General features: G+C 44.3%; 1 protein-coding gene across 1 annotated transcript in view; it reads right to left on the bottom strand.

The window, feature by feature from the left end:
- Window positions 1–25,767, bottom strand: part of GRIK4 (glutamate ionotropic receptor kainate type subunit 4) — a 508,786-nt gene that overhangs the window by 301,576 nt on the left and 181,443 nt on the right. The window contains exons 2-3 of the mRNA XM_045860306.1: window positions 20,548–20,652; window positions 15,516–15,647 (exon numbers count right to left, since the gene is read on the bottom strand). Coding sequence (XP_045716262.1) covers window positions 15,516–15,597 — 82 coding nt within the window. The 5' untranslated portion in view covers window positions 15,598–15,647; window positions 20,548–20,652. The remainder of the gene's footprint in view (window positions 1–15,515; window positions 15,648–20,547; window positions 20,653–25,767) is intronic.

Here is a 25,767-nt window from a genome sequence, read left to right as displayed (position 1 = left end):
CGAGACACATCATAATTAAAATGGCAAAATTTCAAGACAAAGAGAGAATCTTAAAGGCAGCAAGGGAGAAAAAGGAAGTAACATACAAGGGAGCCCCAATAAGGCTAACAGCTGACTTCTCAATGGAAACACTTCAAGCAAGAAGAGAATGGCAAGAAATACTCCAGGTAATGAGAACCAGAGGTCTGCAACCAAGGCTACTATATCCAGCAAGGCTCTCAATCAAGATAGAAAGCCAAATAAGAACCTTCCCAGACAAAAGCAATCTAAAAGAATACACCTCGACCAAACCAGCTCTGCAAGAGACCCTAAAGGGACTGCTTTAAGGAAGGGAAGGAAAAGAGAGAGAGAGAGAGAGAGAGAGAGAGAGAGAGAGAGAGAGAGAGAGAGGAACACATGTACATAAAAGACAATGAATAAGTACCTATCAATAATAACCTTAAACGTAAATGGATAAAATGCTCCAATCAAAAGACATAGAATAGCTGAATGGATAAGAAAAAATGACCCACATATCTGCTGTCTACAAGAGACCCACCTCAGGATAAAAGACCTACACAGGCTGAAAGTGAAGGGCTGGAAACAAATCTTCCAAGCAAATGGACGGGAAAAAAAAGTCGGGGTAGCAATACTCATATCAGACAAAATAGACTTCCAAAAAAGGTCCATAAAGAGAGACCCAGAAGGTCAGTTCATAATACTCAAGGGAAGAATCCATCAAGAAGAGATAAATATTGTAAATATATATGCAACCAACATAGGAGCACCCAAATACATAAAGAAAATCTTAGAGGACTTCAAGAAAGATATGGACAGCAACACAATTATAGTGGGGGACTTTAACATCCCACTGTCAAAAATGGACAGATCTAAACAAACTATCAACAAAGATATTGTGGCATTGAACAATGCCCTTGAGGAAATGGACTTTACTAATATATACAGAGCCCTCCATCCAAAAGAAGCTAAATACACATTCTTTTCAAATGTACACGGAATATTCTCAAATATAGACCACATGATAGGACACAAAACAAGCCTCAAGAATTTCAAGAAAATTGAAATCATACCAAGCATTTTCTCAGACCACAAGGGACTGAAGCTAGAAACCAACCCCAAGGAAAAAAAAAACAAAAACACTCAAACTCATGGAGATTAAATAGCATGCTATTAAACAATGAATGGGACAAGAATGATATTAGGGAAGAAATCAAAAGGTTTCTGGAAACAAATGAAAACGAACTCACAACAACCCAAAACTTATGGGACACAGCCAAGGCAGTCCTGAGAGGAAAGTTCATAGTGATACAGGCCCACCTAAAAAGGTTAGAAACTTTCCAAACAAACAACCTAACCCTACGTCTACAAGAACTCAAGGAACAACAACAAAGACAGCCCAGAGCAAGCAGAAGGAAGGAAATAACCAAGATAAGAGCAGAATTAAATGACATAGAGACTAAAGTCAAAATTCTAAGGATCAATGAATCCAAGAGCTGGTTCTTTGAAAAGATAAACAAAATCGACAAGCCTTTAAGCAGACTCATCAAGAAAAAAATAGAGAAGACCCAAATAAACACAATCAGAAATGAAAGAGGAGAGATTACAACAGATACCACAGAAATACAAAGGATTGTAAGAAATTACTACAAAGAACTGTATGCCAAGAAAGTTGAAAACCTAGGTGAAATGGACAAATTTCAAGAAAAATGTAATCTTCCAAAACTCAATGAAAAAGAAGCAGAAAGCCTGAACAGACCAATAAAAACAAAAGAAATTGAAGCAGTAATCAAAAAACTCCCAGCACACAAAAGCCCTGGACCAGATGGTTACACAGGAGAATTATACAAAGCAATTTAAGGAAGAGCTAACCCCTATCCTTCACAGAATATTCCAAAAATCCAAAAAGATGGGAGTCTCCCAAACTCTTTTTATGAGGCCAACATCATCCTAATTCCAAAACCAGATAAAGACACAACGAAGAAAGAAAACTTCAGGCCAATATCACTGATGAACATTGACGCTAAAATCCTCAACAAAATACCAGCAAACCACATCCAACAATACATTAAAAAGATCATACACCATGACCAAGTGGGATTCATTCCAGGGATGCAAGGATGGTTCAATATTCGCAAGTCAGTGAATGTAATACATCACATAATCAAAAGCAAAGACAAAAACCACATGATTATATCAATTGATGCAGAAAAAGCATTTGATAAGGTACAGCACCCATTCATGATAAAAACACTCAGCAAAGTGGGAATAGAGGGAGCATTCCTCAACATAATAAAGGCCATATATGAGAGACCTACAGCCAACATCATACTCAATGGGCGAAAATTAAACTCTTTTCCACTAAGATCAGGAACAAGACAAGGCTGTCCACTTTTCACCACTTCTATTCAATATAGTACTGGAAGTTTTAGCCACAGCAATCAGACAAGAAAAAGAAGTAAAAGGCATCCAAATCGGAAAGGAGGGAACAAAACTGTCAGTGTTCGCAGATAACATGATAGTATACATAGAAAATCCTATAGACTCTACCAAAAAATTGCTTGACCTAATAAATGAATTTGGCAAAACAGCGGGATACAAAGTCAATATGCAGAAATCAAACACATTTCTGTACACCAACAATGAAACAGCAGAAGCAGAGATCAAGGAAAAAATCCCATTTGAAATAGCAAAAAGAAAAATAAAATATCTAGGAATAAACCTAACCAAAGAGGTAAAAGACCTGTATTCAGAAAACTATATAACACTCAGGAAAGAAATCAAGGAAGACACAAACAAATGGAAACATATACCATGTTCAGGAATTGGAAGAATTAATATCATCAAAATGTCCATACTACCCAAAGCAATTTACACATTCAATGCAATTCCCATTAAAGTACCAGGGGCATATTTCACAGACATAGAACAAACACTTCAAAAATTTATATGGAATTATAAACGACCCTGAATAGCTGCTGCAATTTTGAGAAAGAACAGTAAAGTAGGAGGGATCACAATATCTGATACTAAACTATACTACAAGGCCACTGTAATCAAAACAGCCTGGTACTGGCATAAAAACAGGCACATAGACCAATGGAACAGAACAGAGAGCCCAGAAATAAACCTAAGTCTCTATGGTCAATTAATATTTGACAAAGGAGGAAGCAACATAAAATGGGTAAAAATAGCCTCTTCAACAAATGGTGTTGGGAGAACTGGACAGCCACGTGCAAAAAAAATGAAACTTGAGCACCAACTTACACCATATACAAAAATAAATTCAAGGTGGATAAAAGACTTAAATATAAAACGTGACACCATTAAAGTCCTAGAGGAGAACGTAGGTAGGAAAATCTCAGATATTTCACTCAGAAATTTTTTTACTGACATGTCCCCTAGAGCAAGGGACATAAAGGAAAGAATAAAGAAATGGGACCTCATCAAAATTAAAAGCTTCTGCACAGCTAAAGAAAACAATATCAAAATTGAAAGAGAACCAACTGTATGAGAAAACATATTTGCCAATGACACCTCAGACAAGGGTTTAATCTCTAAAATACATAAAGAACTTACAAGACTGCACTCTAAGAAGAGAAGGAATCCAATTAAAAAGTGGGCAAAGGACTTAAACAGACACTTCTCCAAGGAGGACATACAGAAAATCCAAAGACACATGAATATCGCTAGCTACCACAGAGATGCAAATTAAAACCACAATGAGATACCACTTCACACCAGACAGAATGGCCATCATAAAGAAAGCAACATACAACAAGTGTTGGAGAGGTTATGGAGAAAAGGAGACCCTAGTGCCCTGTTGGTGGGATTGCAGACTGGTACAACCACTATGGAAAGCAACATGGAACTTTCTCAGAAAACTAAAAATGGATATGCCTTTTGACTCTGCGATTCCACTGCTGGGACTCTGTCCTAAGAACACTGAAACACCAATCCAAAAGAACCTATGTATCCCAATGTTCATAGCAGCACAATTTACAATAGCCAAGAGCTGGAAGCAACCTAGGTGCCCATCAGTTAATGAATGGATCAAAAAACTATGGTACATTTACACAATGGAATTCTATGCAGGAGAAAGAAAGAAGGAGCTCCTACCCTTTGCAAGAGCGTGGATGGAGCTGGAAAAGATTATGCTAAGCGAAACAAGCCAGGCAGTGAAAGACAAATAACATATGATCTCACCTTTAACAGGATCCTAAACAACAAAACAAAGAAACAAGCAAAATATAATCAAAGACACTGAAATAGAGGTCAGGATGACAGTGCCCACAGAAGAGAGTAGAGGGAATTTCAGGGGACAGTGGGAAGGGTTCATGGGAACAAACTTAAAGGACACATGGTCATAAACTAAGGGGAGGGTGGTAATGGGAGGAAAGTGGGGAGGGGAGGGAGGGGGGGCTGGATTGGGAGTAAAAAGGAGAAAACTGTAATTGAACAATGATTAAAATAAAATTTTAAAAAAGCATTCAATCAGAATAACAAGAAGAAAAAAGAATTTTAAAAAAATGAGGATAGAATAAGGAGCCTTTAGAACATCTCCAGATAAACCAATATCTGAATCATAGAGGTGACAGAAGAAGAAAAGGAAGAGTAAGAAATTGAAAACCCATTTGAAAAAATAATGAAAGGAAACTCCCTTAATTTGGTAAAGGAAATAGATATACAAGTCCAGGAAGCACAGAGAGTCCCAAACAAGTTGGACATAAAGAGGGCTACATCAAGACACATCATAATTAAAATGCCAAAGGTTAAATATAAAAAGAGAATCTTAAAAGCAGCAAAAGAAAAGCAGAGAATTACCTACAAAGGAGTACCCATTAAACTGTCAGCTGATTTCTTAAAAGAAGCTTTGCAGGTTAGAAGAACTGGCAAGAAGTATTGAAAGTGATGAAAAGCAAGGGCCTACAACCTAGATTACTCTATTTAGCAAAGCTATCATTTAGAATGGAAGGGCATAAACTGCTTCCCAGACAAGATAAAACTAAAGAAGTTCATCATCATCAAGCCATTATTATATGAAATGTCAAAGGGAACTGTATAAGAAAAAGAAGATCAAAACTGTGAACATTAAAATGGCAACAAATTCACAACTATCAACAACTGAATCTAAAAAGCAAACTAAGCAAACAAGCAGAACAGGAACAGAATCATAGATATGGAGATCATTTGGCTGGGAAGGGGAGGGGGGAGAATGGGGGAAAAGGCTCAGGGGATAAGAAGCAGAAATGGTAGATACAAAATAGACAGGAAGATGTGAAGAATAGTATAGGAAATGGAGAAGCCAAAGAACTTATACACACGACCCATGGACATGAACTAAGATCGGGGAGATTTCTAGAGAGAATGGGTACCAAGTGGAAGGGGACAAGGGAGAAAACTGGGACAACTGTAATAGCATGATCAATAACATATACTAAAAAAATAAATATCAATAAATAAATTTTTAAAAGTAAAAAAATAATACTTTTTGTGTCAAATGAGACCGTTGTACTCTTTGCTTTTCAATACCTTTTGGATTTGAAGCTCCTTTGGGACTTCCCTTGTGTTTGCATGATTCATCCATTTAGTAGATATTTAACAAAGCACCTACTCTACACCAGGCCCTGTCTTATATGCTGGGGAAACAGCAAAGAACTAAACAAAACAAGGGCTTTTCCTTATGAGAAGACTCAGACAATAAACAAATAGAACCAGTTTATCAGATGGTAATAGTGCTGCAGAAAAAATAAAGCAAGGAAGAGGGTGAGAGGGATGGGGAGAGGAAAGGACCTGTAGGAAGCGAGAGCGTTAACTTTGCAGATATCTAGACAGAGAGAACAGCAAGTGCAAAAGCTCTGAGGTGAGTGCACACTTGGTGTATCTAAAAGAAGAAAGGAAGCCATTGGGGCTGGGGTTGTTATGGAGTGAGCAAGAGGAGAGTGGTAATATGAGAATGAAAAGTAACAAGATAATGGGACAGGCCATTGAGGGCCTTGTAGGACATTGTAAGGACTTTATCTTTAACTCTGACATGAGATGAGAAGGCATTGGAAGGTAGCAGAAGAGACTAAGAAGAAGTGACCAGTGAGGCAATGCAAGAACCAAGATGCAGTGTGGCCCAGAAGCCAAGAGAAGAAGTGTTTCAAGAAAGAGACAGTGAAAGACTGTCAGCTGCTGCTAGCAAAGGGAGTCTGGGGGACAGATGACTAGACTTAGCAAGGGCATGATTGGTGGCAATAAAATTCTGATGGGAGGTGAAAGAAGAAAGGAAAGAAGACAATTGAATAGGCAATTCTTTTGCAGAGTCTCACTGTAAAGGAAGAGAGAAATAGGTGGTTAGATAAAGACATGGGGCTTAGGGCAGTTTTTCAGGTGGAAGATCATGCAGATCCATTACCTGGGACCATTACTCCAGTGTGGAAAGCCCATGACACTGGGAAGTAGAGAAGATAGAATTCAGTCTTGCAGGGCACTCTTAGGCCTGTGGGGCAAATGGAGTACAAATAACTTTTTTAAAAAATGTTTGCAAAATAAGATGGGTATGTACCAATGCAGATAGTGCAACACATGCATGGCTGTGTGAGTGCGCATACCTCCTGAACTCTGAGAATTCTCAAAGGAAGAGCTTTCTGATCCAGGTAGGGATTCTTAGCTCCTAGAAAAAGATCAACTTAAAGCAGGATTTAGAAAAAGAAAAGAGTCTTGACTGGTGTGGCTCAGTGGACTGAGCGTTGGCCTGCCAACAAAAGGGTTGCTGGTTCAATGCCCAGTCAGGGCACATGCCTGGGTTACATGCCAGGTCCCCAACAGGGGGCACACAAGAGGCAACCACACATTAATGTTTCTCATGTTTTTCTCCCTCTCTTTCTCCCTCCCTTCTCCTCTGTCTAAAAATAAATAAATAAATAAATAAATAAATAAATAAAATCTTGAAAGAAAGAAAAAGGAAAGAGACATCATTTGGTGGAGGAATAGAAGTGTGCTCCAGGCAAGGGGAGGCTAAGAGATTGAGACAAGGTGTCCCAGTGGGGCTCTTCATAATAACAGATGTTACTTTCCTAGCACTTCCTATATGCCCAACACTGTTCTAAGTGCTTTCTATGTAGTGACTATTAAAATATCCTAAAAACATGAGGTAGTTACTACTGTTACCCATGTCATAGGTAAACTAAGAATAAGGTCTTGCCTAAGGTCATATGACTAATAAAGGGTGGTGTTGGGAACCGCCCTGACTGGTATCAGAGGCTGAAACCCCTGCCTAGCTAAGGCTAAGGGAACGCCCTTGGAACCGTGAGCCAGCAAGGAGACAAAAGCTTATCTTCCTGGCAGGAATGCTGCTTCTGCTGCTTTGTTCATAACTGAACCCCCAAAAGCTTGGTCGGTTAGCCAAAGACGGGTAAGATTCCCCACGGGGGGAACAACCCAAGCCAGGCACGATCACTTTGGGAGGTCCCCCAAAAGAAGGACTTGGGGGGCTGCAGCAAAAGGGGGGTGATGGACCCTCACTCCTCGGCTTTGACAAAGTCTGAGTTCTCAGCGTCCGGAAGAAAATCTCCTTATCTCTCGGTGGCCTTAGTTCCCGCGCTCCACCTAAGCCTGAAACAATGACGGGGTAGTACAGCTCGGTACTGGGAAGTGCGGATTTCCCGGGGTGATCAGGCCTAAGAAAGAACATGTAAATTACTGTGAAACCTTCTTTGTTCAAGAATGCTCTCAGTTGAATGAGGAGGGTCTTAGGAGGAAGCTAGTTTGTTCCTCAGCCTTACAGCTCTTTGACCCCCCAACTCAATAGACCGGCAGAGTTCTTTGTTACTTCCCCTAATGAGTACTGTACTTTGCCTGAATTATTATGCAAAATGAGCCTAATAAAAGCAGGTATGGACGGTAAATCAGCGCGCTCCCCCACTAGGGGGTGGCCATTTCGTCCCTACTTCCCCACAGAAACTAGTCTGTCTCTGTGCATGTTGTTATTTCTCGCGTGTTTATTGTCGAGCCATCCACAGTGTTCCGTGGTCACTGCTGGCCGGTGACCCACGCGCAACAGGGTGGAGCTCAGATTCAAGCCCAGGGAGTATTGTTAGAGTCCATGCTCTGGCATTGAATTCAACCATGCTGGAGCTTTCCAGAGCCAACCCTAGTGCTCCCTGTGATACATCTGGTTCCATTTATCCCCTGCCCTCCAGACCTATATCGGCTTGGAAAAGCCACGTAAGACATCTGGGTGAGTCAGTGCAGAAGAGATCAAGAGAGAGGTAAACACATGTGGGACTTTCTCATGGGCTGCCCCAGATGGGCACTCACCTCCAGTTACCTGGGTTTCCTCAGCAAGAGCCCAGGGAGTGAGAGGAGCTGACAGAGCAGTGGCTAAAGTCCACCCTGGGGTAGAGTCTCAGAACATTGGACCTCTCCTCTGAGAGGGTGGCACTGACAGAGAGTATCAACTGGAAAGAGCCCCATGCTCTGCCTGCCTCCCCAGACATGTACACACTAAGGCTGCATGCTTGGAGCCTGCCTGGTCTGGGCTCTGTTCCCTCTGCACATGCCCATCAGTGTGGGCTTCATGTGCTTTGCCAATCTGGCCCACAAGCTGACTGGGCCCCATCACTCAGCTCAATGAGAAGAAACACACACCAAAAAGACACAGATGAGCCACTGGGTAGCCCGACAGCTGTCTGCAGTCTCCTGCCACCCAGCACCCCCAGCAGCCGGGGTCCAGCCTTCCTAATTGGAACATGCACCTGCCCACCCAGGTGAATGAGAGCTATGTGTGACCACAGTCTTGCCTGCAGCTGAGCTATGTGGGTGTGTGGGGCACACGGACTCTGTTGCACACATCCGAGCCCCTCCCCACTCAAGCTCACTAACACTGGGGCCTCCATCACCACCTGTGCTCCCCCAGCTCCCTATCAGAGGCCACGAGGAGAAAGGATGCACCCCAGTAGGCCTATGACAGGGGAACAAAAGGGATAAGTAGGGCTTCATGTCTTTATCTGGCCTCCCCAAGCAATTGGGGCCAAATTGGGTCATGGCTTAAATTAGGCAGATGGCTGCTTCCATTCTAGGCTCTTAGCAGTGGTTGTTAATGAGGACACAATGATAACAAATACCTCCCTATGACAGTATGAAAACAGACCAGAGGATCTTCTCATGGACAGTAATGCACTGTCACAGAATCCCAGGTTAAAAGGTGTCTTAGAGGTAACAGGTTCAACCTGCATTTGATGCAGAAATCCCTGCCCACCCTAACCATGGTTGGTCATCTCAGCTGTGGAGACCTCAGTGTCCAATGCAGCCTATTCCATTTGTCTGGCAAACATTCTTTCACATCAAACCAAACTTTCTCCAGAGCTTGTTAATGGCTCACTCCCCTCCCAAGACTCTGTAAACACAGACCTGAAGATGGGTTTTTGAAATTCTGATGAAATGTCACCATGACTGTTCTTCTAACCCCATGTGTACCTCTGCCAGGCAGGGCTTCACTGAGCAGCAGCAGATCCTGTCAGACCATCTCATGTAGGGCAGGCAAAGTGAGAGCCCAGGAAAACCAGACCACAGCAGCACAAGTGAACACAAGTGGCAGCTACAGACCAAAATTATTTGAAAAAATTAGTTATTATCTAGGACTTTTAGTTAGGAAACAGCAGCCCCTTCCCTTCATGCCCAAAACAACAGCTACTGGAGCCTTTCCCAGTTTCTCCCCAGCGATCAGTCATGATATGTTTGGGAAAACATAATGTCCGTCACTGTTGCTTGCCTGTTCTCTTTAGCTTGGCCTGATTTTGTGAGGTCTTGGGTTCTGACACACTGGTCCTGGTAGCTTTGAGTCCTCATCCGTCAAGGATGTACAACCAACAGGCTATTGAGGATTCCACTGTCAGGGCGGCCTTCTGACTCTACTTGTTCACCCAGTGCCCCTCTCTGACAGATGCCTTCTCCTCTCTTTGTTTTGAGGCTACCACTCCCCTCCATATGAACACTGGCAAGTCACAAACTCTGTGGACCTCAGGTTCCTCTTCCATATGCTGTGCCTTATAGGTTGTTGGGGAAATTAAATTAACATGTGTATAAGAACATGTGCAAACCATGGAATGAGTATGTCCAGGCAGTTGAGAGTCAGGAGTCCTGGCACTACCAAAGGGGCTTTTGCCAATTCACTTCTCCTTATTGGGGCTCTAGTTTTTCTTATTGGTCAAATGGAGTGTCTAGGCCTAATTCATTCTTTAATTCTCGGCAAAAGAGATAATGGTCTAAGGTTGTAGTTCACACATAGAAAAGTTGAGAGAGAGAAGATAAATGTCTTGAAATCATCCTGTGTGGTCCTCTGGGAAGACCAAGCCATAGTTGAAGTCAGATGTGACTGTGTGGGCTGAGTGACTCCATATAGCACACTGCCTGGATGCCTCTCTAACTGCAGTGAAGCCTGTCCTGATCCCTGAGGATGCAGATGAGAGGCAAGGATGGGGCAAGGAAGAGAGAAGAGACAGCCTTGTGAGGCACGCATGCAGATATACACAAGGACTTCTTTTTCTGGCAAAATATTTACTCTCCTAATTGCATATTCTGTACATGTATTGTTAAATAAACTTGGTTGGCACTTCTGAGCACTAACCAATACCTGGGGGAAGAGAAATTTGAAAACTGAAAGGTCAACTGAAGACTCATAACTTGCCTTTAGATAATTCATCTAGCAAAATTTACGAAGCACCTGCTACAGGCAGGCACCATGCTAGACCCAGGAGCACAGACACAATAAGAAAGACACAGACTCCCTAAGGTGATTACCAGGGGAGAAATTTGTGTCCCAGGAATCTTTCTATATTCCCTCTCCAGATGACATATGAAAGTCATCAATGTACATTTGTTACTACTATGGAAGACCAATTCATTGCCCATATGGGTGCCCATCTATTTTGGAAAAGAGATGAAAACATACATGTCAATCAAAATTTCATAAATTGCATCACATGCTAACATTATTAAAAGGAGGCCACTACTCAAAAACCCCACAGTGAATTGTCTGCAAAGCACAGAATTCAGCTGGTATATTTGGATTTCCACATGTCAGATGTACATAATGCACAGCAGAATAGGATCAGAAACCAGTGGTTATTGTCTTTCCTCTTGCCCCCAATTCTCTTATTATTGTTATCTTTACAACAGTTAAATGTTCCATTTTTAGCACTGTCTCTAAGCAACTAAGTAAAAAACGGTAGCTGTAAAGTACTTGTGGGTCCTAGGAACATTAGTTCCTAGGGAAGGCATAGTGTCAAGTAAATCCAAATTCTTCCTGTTTCTCTTCACCATACAGGGAAAACTTGAACAAGAAACAGATGCAACTGCTGCAAGAGCCACAGGTGTATGTAATGCCACCCTTGAGAGCAGGGCTCTGCTCTGCCAGGACTGAGGCTCAGAAACCCCAGGCCTCAGTGTCCTCATCTGTCAGGCGGGCTTTGTGTCCTTAGGAAATTATTTGTAGGTAAAATAATCAAAGAACAAAAGACTAGCAATAATGACTGCATTTTTCAATCCCTTTACCAGGTAGAACCCTATATATTTAATGCAACTATTGTGATTAGTGGACTATCCCAAATGTCTCTAGGGGTGTACTAGCTGCCACAGAGCAAAGGAGAGACAGCTTTGGAGACATATTCAAACTTCAGTATTTGTGTGGCGACCTTGGACGAGTTACTGAAAATCTTCCAGCTTCCATTTCTTCATGTGTAGCATGAAGATTGCTTGAAACATGTGAAACGCCTAGCACAGTAACTGAGAGAGTGTAAGGCCTTTCCCAGTGGGAGTTATCATGGTAATTACCGTTGTTCCATGCCATACCCTCAGGGTTTGTCCCTCAAAAAATGCTCATTGAGTGAAGTGCTGAATGAAAAAGGGAATCCTTGTTTTCAGATTGTAGCCAACATTTGCATTAGAATCCAATAAGGATCTTCAGCCCATTTCCATTCCCTCTTTTAAAATTTGGACCATAAGAAGCACCTAGGTTTTAGAGGAGGAAAATAGGGAAAAATTTTTTGAAGCAAAAAATGTGGTAAATATTTAACAACATAAATAACATAATATTTCACCAATGTAAATGTAAACAGAACTCAACAGCAGCATTAACAACCATATTCCTCCCAAATTTTCAGGGTAAGGGGGGTGCATCTTAGAGTCCAAAAATATGATACCTGTTAGCACACATAAGACCAGAGAAAGTAGTTTAAACCAACAATATTAAACATGTTCTTGGAGAACCAGGTCATTCAAAGCCCATGGATTCTTCCACCATTACATTCACTGAGTTTGTGTAAGGCCTTGCATGCACTGGGCACTGTGTCAGGTGGCTGCTCCCCTATGCCATTCAGAGTCTGTTGGGAAAACACAGTACCATCATAATTACAGCAAAACCCAGTGAGTGCTGAAACATGGGAGATGGGAGAAAGGTAGGAAAAAGATGATTTCTTCCTGAGAAGGACAAGGTGATATGAGGGAAGATCTTTGCAGAGGAAGGGCTACTGAAGCCAATGATGGTGATGATGAAGGAAGAGTAGAAGTTTTTCTGACAGAGAAGATAGAATGTGAGGAAGAGCTCCCCAGGCACAGAAGGCAGATGGGTAAACCCTGAGGAAACCTCTCTGGTGTATCTGAGACAGGAGGCAGCTGAAAAACCCAGCATTCATTTGACTGACAAATACTGAATACACAATGTTTTTGGGCAAGGGTAACAATTACTAAAGTCAGAGACAGGATAGAAGGAAACTACAAAAGACAATGACCTTCGTATTCTGATGAAAGGGCTCTGCTTCCCTATTGGCTAAGGAAATCCATTGGTGGGCAGCAAGGAGTCAAGCAAACTGATGGGGTCCAGCCAGTGCTGACGGCCACCAGCTTGGCCACCTACTTGCTGTGTTACCTGGGCCAAATCACTGCCTCCTTTGGGCCACCTTCCTCATCTGTGAAATAAGCAGGTTGGAAAATGGAATCCTTAGAATTCTTTTTTGCTTTAAGGTGTTCAATGATCCCTTTAAATCATGGAGGGCTGTAGAGAAGGGGTGGGGTCTTCTCAGAACATTTATTAACTTGAGGCTCCCAAACTCATGTCCCAGAGGACTCGGAGGGATAAAAGCAAAATCAAAAAACATTTTCAGATCAATGACTGAAGAGGCTGACACATATGTGAGAGACTGGGGCGTCTATGGGGGCAGCCTCACAGTCATCAATAAAATCCCTTTCTCTCACACAAAACCTTATTTATTCATTAAACACCGAATGTTGTAATAGATAATTTGGCTATATCTCTAATTTGTGCCTCACTTCAATGAAACACAGCAATCCCAAAACAAGGTAACTGGTACAGCTACAAACATCCATATATCACCAGGGGAGCAGCAGCACAGAGAATGGAGCAGGCGGGCAACTTCTCAGAGATTCCTGGTCCCTTTGTGCAGCCTTGGTCTTGTAATCATCTACATCTGTTCTGGGGCTGGAGGTTGGAAGGTGGCCATTGCAGAAGATTAGACCCAGTTTCACCTTGCCAGCCAGCAAGGCTCCTGGCTGGAAATCAGTCACATGTGGCCTGGCATGAACCAAAACTGAGGTCCGGCAGTCTTGACAGAGCAGGACAAACAATGCTCCACACATGGGTTTGAGATTATGAGGGTCCCTTTGAGGCCCCCTGTTGTCAATGTAGCAGGTAAGAAAGGAACTTGTCAGCTCCACTTTCTGCTTCCCTCTAGGAGAACAAGTGCCAAGGGAGTCGAGGCCCTGAGGCACTGCCAATTCTGGCTCCATCCACTTCTGCTTCCCATTAGCAACAAATGGAAATTGATGGGTTACCACTTTACTTGCTCATTTACAGAGGAGAAAACCTTGTAGCAATTGCTGAATAACTGTAGGTGTCTTACAAATTAAGCATCTTAAGGGTATAAACCATTTTGCATTGTGGTTAAGCATAATTAAATTAGATCTTGAAGTTTCTGTAGAAAGGAATGGGGAAGAGGGAGGGAAGATTTTGTTTTCGGTTCCTCTTTTTTTTTTTTTTAAGCATGCAGCGTGGTAAGCCCAGGACAGGCTGAGCAGGAGAACTGAGCCATCTACCCACAGTTCTGACTCCCACCCACTGCCTCTGCCCATGAGTGGAACTATGTGCCAAGAAGGCACCCTGGAGCAGCTCGCAGACTCCAGTGGGACGCTGGCCCTAGCCAGAGCCTCAACTCTTGGCTTGCCTCTGCCTACCACCATTATTCCAACTTCTGAGACCTCAGGACCAGCCCCTCTGATTTGGGGCTTTAAGCCAGTTCCCTGAGACTCAGTGTCATGACATCTTCATTCTAAATCAGCCTCTAACCCTCTTAGGATAAGTTCAGAATCCAGGATCCTGCCTTGCTTATAGTATTACTTCCTGCCTTCCTCAGGTGGGTACCTGTCTGGATAGCCTGCCTGGTGTCTGGGTCCCTCTGGGGCTCTTCCCTAGCATTGCCCCAGGGGGCCTGCTGTTGGACAGGCAGGCCTTCATGTGACATACAACCTACCTCTCAGGATGACTCACTGCTGTGTGCCACTAGTCTGTCCACATTGACCCCCCCTTCTCTATCTATCTATCTATCTATCTATCTATCTATCTATCATCTATCTATCTATCTATCTATCTATCTATATACACGCACACATGCAGATGCTCCCAGCCCCCACAAACCCCACACCCCACATCTGTCCCAGGCCATCAGATCCCACCCAACATGGTGTATGCTGGACTGAAATGTCTCCTGCCCCTGCAGCTGAAACCGTGTCATCAGGACTCAGGTCGGTGATGCCTTGGTCTACAGTTACTAGCCTTGCTCAGTTCTGAGTGGGTTGGGGCAGTGGGGGGAAAGCAGCACTTGATTCCCTAGGCATTCCTGGATTCCATGTGGAGCTAGGCCTCCTTCCCTCCTTCCAGGGATGGGAGGGCTGATGAGGCAAGGAGTAGCACTGTCCCATAGCAAGTAGGATGAGGAAGAGAGCAGCAGGTACATGCGTCACTACAGTGACCTGGCTCTCCCTCTCCAGAACCAGATTAGGGAAAGCAGATACCACCAAGTCAAGGGCCCTGACAAGCAGTGGGCCAGAGCCACCCAAAGGATTCTCTGGCTTCATCCAAAGCACACCCTTTAGGAAGACTTCTTAGCTTGACCAGAGAAGAGATCCCCTCTATTCTCTGATCTCTAGCCCTGTATTTGGAATCCCCTGGGCCATTCCCACCCTCTTCCTCACCTAACAGCTGTCCCTTTCATGTGCTAGGCTGTTGGTCACAGGCTACAATGGGTACTTATCAGCATCTTTTATTCTGGCAGTGGGAGCTAGGCAGGTTGACCATATTAGAGCTGTGACCTGTCAGCTGCACCAGCCCCACTGCCCAGGCCCAGCCAAATGAGAGGGAACATAGTACAGGGTCATATGTCCCCTGTGGACACCTGGGGTAATGAGAAGGGGTATCACCCGTGGTCAGGATGCCCCTGGGGTGCTGTTTGAACAGCACTTACCAATCCTCAAGGCTTGGGGACTGCAGGTGACCATCACAAGCCACACGGGAAGCAGCACCAAGGGTGCGGAGACTCGGGGCATCTTCTATAAATCCTCATGGAGCCCTCTGCTGGTCTGCGCATGACATCACTCTGCAAGACCGAGGTAGGAGCACATGAGTCCTATGCCCCTGCTGAGAAGCCACCATCCAGTCCAGTGACCCCAGGCACCTGCTCCACCCAACCCCCCAGAGTCTCTATGGGGAGGGCAAACAACCCTCCACAGAATGGCTGGCAGTGCCAATGGAGAGCTCCAGGCAGGCTGCAGGCCTCTGTCTTTCCTCTCTATGCTCAAGTTCAGGTTCCAACTTCTTCCTCCTCATCAAAGTGGAAGCAGGTGGTATACTGTGGTTGAATGATTCATGGGGCTCCACTTTTTAAAAATCTCAAATATGGGATGAAGAACTTCAGCTGATCCTAAGGAACAGGCGCTGTGGATTAGCAGCAAAGGGCACAGTCAGGTGGCTATGCCAATGCCCAGACACCCACACACACACTGCTCCCTGTGCAGTGGTGTGGGGCAGGGCTGGGGTCCAGCCCAGCTCCTCCATGAACCAGTGGGTGGCCTTCATGAGGGCTTCTCTTGGTCATTGAACCCAGTTTCCTCACAGGTAAAAGTGGCACAATACTACCTATCCCATAAAGAGGAACTGAGGACTAAGACAATGCAAAAGAAGCTTCCATGCTCAGGGCCTTGCCCAAAGGAGGGACAGTTCAGATGTCAGTTCCCCCTTCACCCAGATGGGTAAAAGTTCATTCCCAGCTCATCAGCTGGTTCCCACATGTGCTCCTGCCATCTGCTGACAACTATCCCTTCCTCATCCTTCCTGTATCAACCTCTCTCCTTCCCTGGGCAGGTGGATCTCTGATGTCAAAGCCAGAGCTTTGGAGGGGCTGACTCTCCCAAAGGTAGCATAGGCATTGTCCCCTCACTGGGACCTTTCCAACACCCCAAGATCAGAGTCCATGGGCTGCCAGCTCTGCCTCATCGTGGAGGTGAGGATGGGGCTGGTAAGCACCTGGATATGCTATTCCTGGGTCACTCTTGGTTAGGAAAGCAGTATTAACAATTCCTCTTCCCACCTTTCACAGAGAATCTAATAGAAATATGGGCAAAAGACCAGAACTGAAACTTTACCTATAACTATATCCAAAGGCCTGGAAACATTTGAAAAGGCACTCAGCTTCATTAGGTTTCAGGAAAATGCAATTTTAAACCACAATAAGATACCAGTATACATCCACCAGAATGACTTTAAAAAAAAAGGTCAAGTGTTGGCAAGGCTGTGGAGGAACTGGAACTCACATAATGTCTGTGGGAGTGTATATGGATAGAACTATTTTTGGAAAACTGGTATACTAGAGCTTTCCACATATCCTCCTGACTCCGCAACTTCATAGGCAGCAAACACACACTAGAAAAGATGCACATGCTCCCCAAAGCCAGACTAGAAGGCCCAGTGCAGTACTCAGAATTCCTCCAAACTGGAAGCTACCCAGATTTCTACCAGCAAAATGGAGAAACACAGGATATGTTCACACAATGGAACGTTGTATGGAAATGAAAATGAATAATGATGAATCTCTTAAACATTATATTGAGCAAAAGAAACCAGGCACAAGAGAATGTACAAAGTATGATTCTATCCACACATAGTACCAAAACAGACATAAAACCATCTGTGCTGTTCGATGTCTAGTTAGTAGTTACTCTTGGGGATGGGTAGCGACTAGAAGGGGATGTGTGGGGTCCTCTGCAGGTGCTGGGAGCACCCTTACTCTGGATGCTGGTTATATAAGCATGTTCAGTTTGTGAATACTCATCGAACTGGATTCTTATGATAATGTTCACTTTTCTGTATGTTTAATCACATCTTCCCACCTCCCCCCCCCACACTCAATGTTCCAGCCATGCCCAGTAGCTTGTGGTTTCCTGTGCTTGCCATGCTCCCTCTGCCTGAAGGGGCTCCTCTCTCCAACCCCTGTCACTTGCCAGAACCAGGTGCTTCTCTATGGGCCATCACATCAGCCTATAGGGGCTCAGATACCAGCACTTTTCCCTCTGTGGCAGCTGTATTTATGTGTCTACACCTGAGATGAGTGTGGGCTTCTAAGGGCAAAAACTGTTTCTAGTTTACTATTGTATCCTCAGAGCCTACATACACAAAATAGATGCCTAGTCCATATCTGTTCAATGAATGGAAGGCCTTAAGCAATGCCCTCTACAGGGAGACAGAGGAAAATAAGAGGCAAAGACAACAATGCTGTTGGAGGCCTAGAATGTGTGTCCTTTAATTCATGGGTGTTGATGAAGGGACATAATGACAGCAAACAGTGTCAAGGGAAGCTTTACATCCTTACTCATTACAGATAAAGTCCATTGTTCAGTGACTGTACCCTGCAGTACAAGCTTGACTGAGGGGGAGAAGGGGGCAGAAATTTTGTCTGTCTCTTCAGGACCCAGAAGAGTGCATGGCATATGTTACAGTCTCAACAAATACTTGTGCATTAGGTAAATGAATAACTTTCAAAGAGGAAAGAACTGTAAAAATCTGATTAGTCTATATTAAAGTAGTATTAAATATAATAATTTATGTCAAATGCCTTCCATTGATGCCTGATCAGCAGAAGCATAATAATTTTGCAGACTGCTAAATAGGTGTCAGATTACCCTGTGTATTATAGATTTTATATGATGACAGAGCTACTAGTTCCTGCAGGCCTGACTTCTGTCTTTCATGGCCCTGAAGCCTGGCTGATCTTGGAGACCACATGTAAGGACAACATTGGCTGAGGTCCAGGGCTGCTGTTGGCTTCAGCGGTGTGAGCTTGGGCATAATGATGACAAATAATCTCCTCCCAAGTGTTTGTTTAATGACATCCCTCCTGTCCCACACACATGTCAGAATAAAAAGAACCATCATGTCACATGTTTGTAATGCTCAAGAGTGCAAAATTTGGCATATGTGAGGAGAAAGATAAAACTCTCAGATTCTTTATCAAAAAAAATACAAATAAATGTGAAGTCTATTTCCACTTTAATGTTTAGATGAGTCTGGCCTTAGAACCTAACAGTGTAGCCTTTATTAACTGAAAGTACATTAATAAAAAAAAGTTATCCTGGAGATATGCCCTTTTCCTACTCACATTATCCCTCTCTGGGAATTTCACTGCCACCCATGGTTTATTATCATCTGCATAGTGTGGCTTCTAAATTGGATCCTTAAGCCCAGAACACTTGCACTTAGCTGCCTCCTTAAATCTCCACTTGGATGTCCCACAGCTCTTCAAACAATCCTCATGCTAAAGAAAGGTACCCTCTCCACCTCTCCCACTAGCTGCTTCTCTTACATCCTCCTCAGCACTGCAGTCCACTAGTCACCCAAGCTAGAAAGTTACCCTAGATTTCTCCTTCCCCACATTTCCACATCATGTCAGTCACCAAGTCCTGATAGCTCTGCCACTTCAACACCATGACCTTTCCATTGCCACTGACTCTCTCCAACCCAGATGTTTGTCGGCAATAATGGAGACCTCTGCCATAGCAGCCTTCTTGGTCTCCATCCCACTAGCTTTTCCCTCTCCAGTAGCTTGCCTCACAGCAGGCAGGATTCTTACCAAAGTGTAAACTTGATAATGACACATTCCATTGTATCAGGGATCAAGGGCAAATTCTTCCCTCCCTCCCATGATCTGGCTCCTGATTTCCCGTCACTGACACCCATACCCTTGTACCTGACACCCCAGGAGAGCTCAACCCCCAACTCCCTCAGAATGCCACTTCTACCTGTGCATGGAATGCAGTCTCATCCTGCCATGGCCTGGACATGGCTTTTCCCTGGCTTGACTATACTTCTTCTCTAAACTGTCTATGATCTTGCCCCACACTGCTGTCACTCCACCTGAGATATTCCTCATTAGGTCAGATGTCCAACTTATGACGATACTGCCTGTCTCCCCACAGAACTGACAGTTAAGTTGCAAAGCTGTGGCAAGCACCTAGCACATTATCAGACACATGGTAGGTGCTCAATTAATATAGGCTGAATAATTAAATGAAGAGATGGTAAGGCATCTTCTGAGTTTATGCAAATATAAAATAAATCCCCAGTTTGGCTTATACATTTTATATATTCTCTGTTGTTAAAACAAACAACCTAAGCAGACATAATGCTATAAATCTGGGCTAAGGGTGATCACAGAAGTATGTTGAGAAAAGGAAGAAAGCAAACATTTACTGACTTTTTTTTCTATCCTTGGGGCTTAGGCTGATAGTCACAGTTACAAATGTGAGTGTGAGTCCCATACTGTCATTTACTAGCTGTATACCTTGGGCAAGTTAGTCAGGTTCTCCAAACCTTGACTTCTTCATTTGTAATATGAGCATGATAAAATTATCCTCAAAAATTGTTATGAGGAGTAATGATAAGATGCTTGTCCTGTGCTGCTTCCACTAAGTCTTTGGTAAATATTAACTATGTGCGAACATTATATTAACCTTGTAAGACAGTGTTGCATGCCACATTCCACAGATGTGGAAGCTGAGGCTCAGAGAGGTTCAGTAACTTATCCACTTGCTGCAAGTTGTGTGGTGCTGGGCTCAAATTCAAAAGAGGCTAATTATATTGTAATCACAAATCCCATGCTCCTTCTTTGATTAGAATTAAATATGGAATTACTGGCAGAATTTAAGTCCAAAATGGGCTCAAATATGGCTCCCAATTTCCAAGGGTCTCTGATAGCTGCCATCTAAACAGAGCTGGGCCTCAATCCTATATTCGTAGATAACTCAGTAGGTGGAAAGTCTAAAAACATTTCCATGTAACTGAGGACACTGTTTTGATACTATAGGATAGCCATACCCATTGTAGTGAATGTCAAGGTGGGGCCCAACATGGATAAAAGCAGGTTGGAACTGGCTGTGGATCTTATTCAGGGTATATTCCTGTCATGCCCATTTCCTCATTAGCAACATGGGAATATCAATGCCTACCTCATGGGGTGGTGAGCACCAGGAGAGCAGGGAACACGTCGGAATGTCCCACCTGCGTTTCCAGTTCCTAGCACAGGCTGGCACATAGTAGGCACTCAAAAATATCTGTTGAAAGGATGAAAGAATCCAATCAGATAGTGTATGTGGAAAAGGCTCTGTTGGTGTGTTTACTCATGACTTACATTCAAAGTCCTTAGCAAAAAAGATGTTACAATCCAGGTTCCAATCTCCCACAGTATGAGCACTCCTCTGAATTCCCAGCCCTCACTGTCTGCAGCGGTGGCAGCATCTGGCCACGCACTGCCCTGTGAGTGCTTGAGAGACACATTATGAAACACTAGGTTGCTTTACCATTTATCTGCCCAGGATGTCTCAACCAAACACCAAAAATCAGACATCTCCACTTCTTCCAGAAGGGGAACCTAGTTTCCATTTTTTCAGAATTTGAAGTTTGATTAGCGTCCACAAATTGGGTCCTCTGATGTTTCTAAGTGTCTCTGACCCCAGTTCTGAGCTTGTATTTCCAGTACCAGCTTCATAGGGGCAGAGCCTTCTTCTCATTATTCACTGCTACACTTTCAGCACCTGGAATAGTGGTGCCTGATGCAATGCATTTACCAATAAACAGCTGACTGTGTGCATGAGTGAATAAATGAATGAGTAAATCACTATTTAATAACTGCACTTATTTATGCTTGCTCTCTATAAGCAGACTGCAAGCTCCTGGGGGGCAGGGAAACACCTCTTTCAGTGCATATCTTCCTAAAACACTTGCTATACTGATTACCTATACAGGGTGCCTATACTGAGCACACGCTTGATTAATGTTTGGTGATTCTGACCAGCCCTGCATTATACACACAAATAGGCACTACCTGTCAATAGTTTACAGTGTTCAGGCAGTGAACACATTGTCTGAACTTCCTGGCCTAGTTGTGCTAAATGGCTTCTCCTCTCCTGACTTGTCAACAGTCCCTCCACTGGTCTCTCTCTCTTCTTAGGGCTATGGCACCTAATCGTAATCTTCCAGGGTGGCTCAGAGAGGAGGCTTATGGCCACCATATGGTGTTTGGCAGACAGAGGAAATCAGAGGGGCAGTCAGATTAATTACTGTAAGAGTAATTAACCCCCTAGGAGTTTTCTCTCTCGGCTGTGGGCAACGTGGTCTTGATTACACCTCATGATGCTCCAGGCCCTGAAGACAAATGGGTGTGGGCTTCTCTGCCGTTCTGACTCCTGGCTGGAAGAAACTCCCAGCAGAAGCCAGCAGCTTGGGCAGAGCATCCAGGGTGGTGGGGTGGTTAGGGCAGTGGAGTGGGGTCACTGTGCACCTGAGGACACCGTTTGGACAAGGCCCCAGGCCCTGTGGCATCCTTAATAGAGAATCAACCTTTGTGGCCTGATGCAGTTATGGAGCATGTGGAAGGGTCCTATCTCTCCATCAACATGTAGTTCAATACCAGGATGCAGACTCTGTCCTGGGCACCGAGACCCCGGTGTTCACTAGTTCTGGGAGTCACCTTCCTGAGTTTCAACTTCATTCTGTAAAATGGGGAAATTATACTAGATGATCTCTAAGCTTCTCTCAAGCTTTGAAATTCTAGGAACTGTATTTTACGATAAATATTTACTTACTACATGCAAAGTACTATCTCAGACTCATTGCTCCTCACATGAGTCCTGTGAGGCAGAGACTCACTCTCCCCACCTACAGGTGTGACGCCCAAAGGTGGAGACTGAGGGAGACTTGCCAGGGGCACTCAGCTTTAGGGCCCATGCTCACCGACTACTCTATACCGGCCCTGTCTATATATCCCAGAACCTGGCACATAGCTGGCACTTGAGGGAATGCTGGAATGTGATTATAGTGATTATCACAATATTGAAAAAGAAGACAAGTGAAATGCAAATAAGTAGGTCTTAGGCCCATCTGCACATTTTGCCAAATTGGGGTCAGGGGCCAATAAGAGAAATATGAGTCTGGAGTGTCCTTTGGCAAAACAATCAGTCCAGATGTCCTTCAGCTTTTAGCATCTAGCACCAGGAGATGCTTCTAGGAGTTTGTGATGAGTTAACATGGCAGGTTAGTGGGGCTTCGCATCAACCTAGGAGCTGGACCAGGATAAACTGAAGAGCAGTAGCAGGCCCAGCCAGGTCTGACTTTAGAGGAAGATATTCTAGGAGCACAAACACTGCAAGTATCTGCTGGCACATAGGACACATGACTAGGAATAGTTGTTCCCAATCCTGGACATTAATGGACAGGACATAAGGAATCCCCAGTCTTTTTTCTGCCCTCTAAACCACTGCCTGTGTAGATTTCAGACTGAAGCCCTTAATCTACCACTAAACAATCTTCCCTCACCAGGGACCAGAGCAGGCATCCCTGTTTCCAATCCCAGCTGCCACTATGTGTCCTGAAGCTGGTTACTTAACCTCCACAAGCGTCATTTCCACAGCTGTCAACTGTGGGTGACAATGCCTGCCTTGAAAATCTGTTGCAAGAGGATTTAGGTGCAATGCATTCAGTAAATTTGAACATCCTTGCTTTCCTCTCTCTGTCCGCATTCAAAGCTCCCTCAGCCCATGCACACAGGCACCCGGGACTGCATCCATATCTTCTCCCAATAAGACAGCCTCCACATCTCTCACTAATATTAATCCACAGCCTTTTCACCTCCACAACACTGCTCCAAGTCAGCCCTAACCCAAAAGCTTTCCCTGAAGAAGTCACTCCTCCTCCCTTCCTCAGACTTAGCCAGGCATGGAAGAAAAGTCAGATTAGAGGTGGAAAACAGTGACCCTGGGCCCATCTCTTAACCTCTGGTGGGTTCAATTTCCTCTTCTGTGACAGGGGGACAGGACAGTCCCAATGTCTACCTTCCAGGGTGCGAAGGGGATCAAACGAGACAATGGGTGGAGCAATTACTTTGCAGATAAGTGAAGTATTTTTCCTTTAACCTGGACTGGCCAAAGCACATAAATAGACTTACTCCCACTACATGATTTATACTTTATTTATTCAATTGATATTGCTTACTGAATGTCCTCAGTGTGTTAGGCAGCATTCAGGCCCTGGAATTCAGCCTCTACCCTTTGGAGCTTACAGTTAAGGGAGAAGATACTCCCATTTTCAGATAGCTGATGCTATAGTGGTAGCTAGTGCAGGAAAACGCAGGATGCTACAGAGTGTGCAGCAGGGGCATCTCTGGAAACAGGAAGGGAAGGTGGCCTTGAGGATGAAGTATTGGATGTCAGCTGGCCAAGTTCTTTGAAGGGGACATGACATGAGAGAGAAGGAGATCCCAGACAGAGGAAAAGACATGAAGAAGACTCAGAGGCCTCTAGTGGGGTGCAGTGTGGTGAGTTTCAGAAGTGGCAGGGAGCCCATAAGGCTGGAAAGCTGAAAGCATCTTCTCTATGTATCTGCTGTGTTTTTGTCCCGTCTACATCCTCTCTTCCTCCCTCGCTCCCTCTCTCTCTCTCCCCCCCCCCCCCACCCCGTGTTCCCACCAAGTCCAGGATAAGGCTCTACATCTACAGCTGATTACCTCCATGAACCTCATACTGGACCCAGCATCTTTCCCACACAAGGTAAGGAGGCTGTAGCATCCATATCTCCTTCTTGCTGCAAAGGAGGTGGTCAGAGATGAGAAGATGGAGTTAATCATCAGTTACAGAGAGCCAGTGGAAACAGAAAGAGGGTCACAGGGGCAGATGTGAAGGGCAAGATTGGCTCCAGGTGCTAAAACTGTCCCTGGCATTTACAGGAGGCCACCAGGTCAGGCCCTTGGGGAGCCAACCCATGTGAGATGAGGTTTTGAAATAAAATAGCCCAGTGCTGGAGCCATTTGTAACACATTTACAGCAGAAAGACCGTGTAGGAGTGTTGAAGAAAAGATAGTGAGCAGGGGAGAAAGGTGTGGAGAGACATTGCTTTTAAGGACAACATTTTAATTACCTCTAGATAAACTCAACCCTCCTTCCCTGCTAGGGAGCTGTCCGGGTGCAGATCTGGGAGGAGAGGGGCTATCCAAGAGGAGCCTGCCTGTCCATGCCCTAGAGTGAGGGGGTGTGCACTGCAACCTTCCAGTAAGAGATTTGAAAAAAGCTGAGCTATGCAGCCTGGAGAACAGAATGGGGAGTGGACCTGTGTGATGAGGGAGGGGAGATGCACTCAGAATTTAACCACTTGAAGACAGCAATTGGTTACTAAAGACTCATGATTGATCGTGCACAGAGAATCTCCAGCTCTACCCAGGTCAAAGCCAAACAGGAAATGCTTTGGTGTTAGCAATCAATGGAGAAGCAAGGCCCAACCCAGAAAGCTGCTGGGTCCCAGACACGGAGCCCACACCCCTTCTCATCCCTTGGCCTGGCTTCATCCCACTCACATGTGACCTCATTATGTCTGTCCTGTTCATGGTCACTGCACATATACAAGTATATCAGCCTTTTCAATGTCTTAGCCACCATTATCACAAAGCAAGAATGTGTTTCTTGTTGTTGTTTTTAAGTCCTGGCCAGAGCAGATGAGGTGTGTGCATTCCTCTCAGGGAAATCCAGGACTTGCCCCTCAGTTCTTCAAGGGGCGAGGGAGGGGATGGGCTGTTAAGGCAAACAGAAAAACTAGATATTGTAAAATAAAGATCCATAACAAAATAAGTGGTCCTTTTCACAATACAAAATGATGAACTTATTGTACTCGTGTCAGCCAAGCTGAGCAAGCCCTGGGAATTGTCTAAGAACACATGCATGGTCCATTTCCACCTATTCCCTGCCACCCAGCTCCATGATCACTGATGGCCATTGCGTAGGAACAGACTGGCACCAGGTTCTGTAAGGAGCAGAGTATAGGAACTCCTCCTACTGGCTGCACCCTGGAGAGGGTCTTTTGGAACTGCAATCAGGGATAGGAGGAAAATATGCTTCTCATTCTAAAGTGTTTTCTACTGTTCACATTTTAAACTAAGACATTGAATTGCTTTTTCAATTAAAAAATCTAGTTAATAATTTTTTAAAACACAGTAAGGAATCCTACTTTCTCCATGATAGCTCCAAGAACTTGGCATTTCACTGAGCTCCCCGAGTCTGTCCCTTCCCCTACATAGCAAGGCCACTAACACCTTGCTATGGTGTTAGGTTCCAGTGCTCACTGATTACCGGGCCTCCCCAAGTCCATTGTGGCCTCTCTGGACCTCTCAACAATGGCCTAGGTGC

This window comes from Phyllostomus hastatus, unplaced genomic scaffold, assembly GCF_019186645.2.
Source record: "Phyllostomus hastatus isolate PE091 unplaced genomic scaffold, TTU_PhHast_1.1 phas_scaffold_193, whole genome shotgun sequence".
Lineage (NCBI taxonomy): Eukaryota > Metazoa > Chordata > Mammalia > Chiroptera > Phyllostomidae > Phyllostomus > Phyllostomus hastatus.
This window is presented reverse-complemented; position numbering and strand designations above follow the sequence as displayed.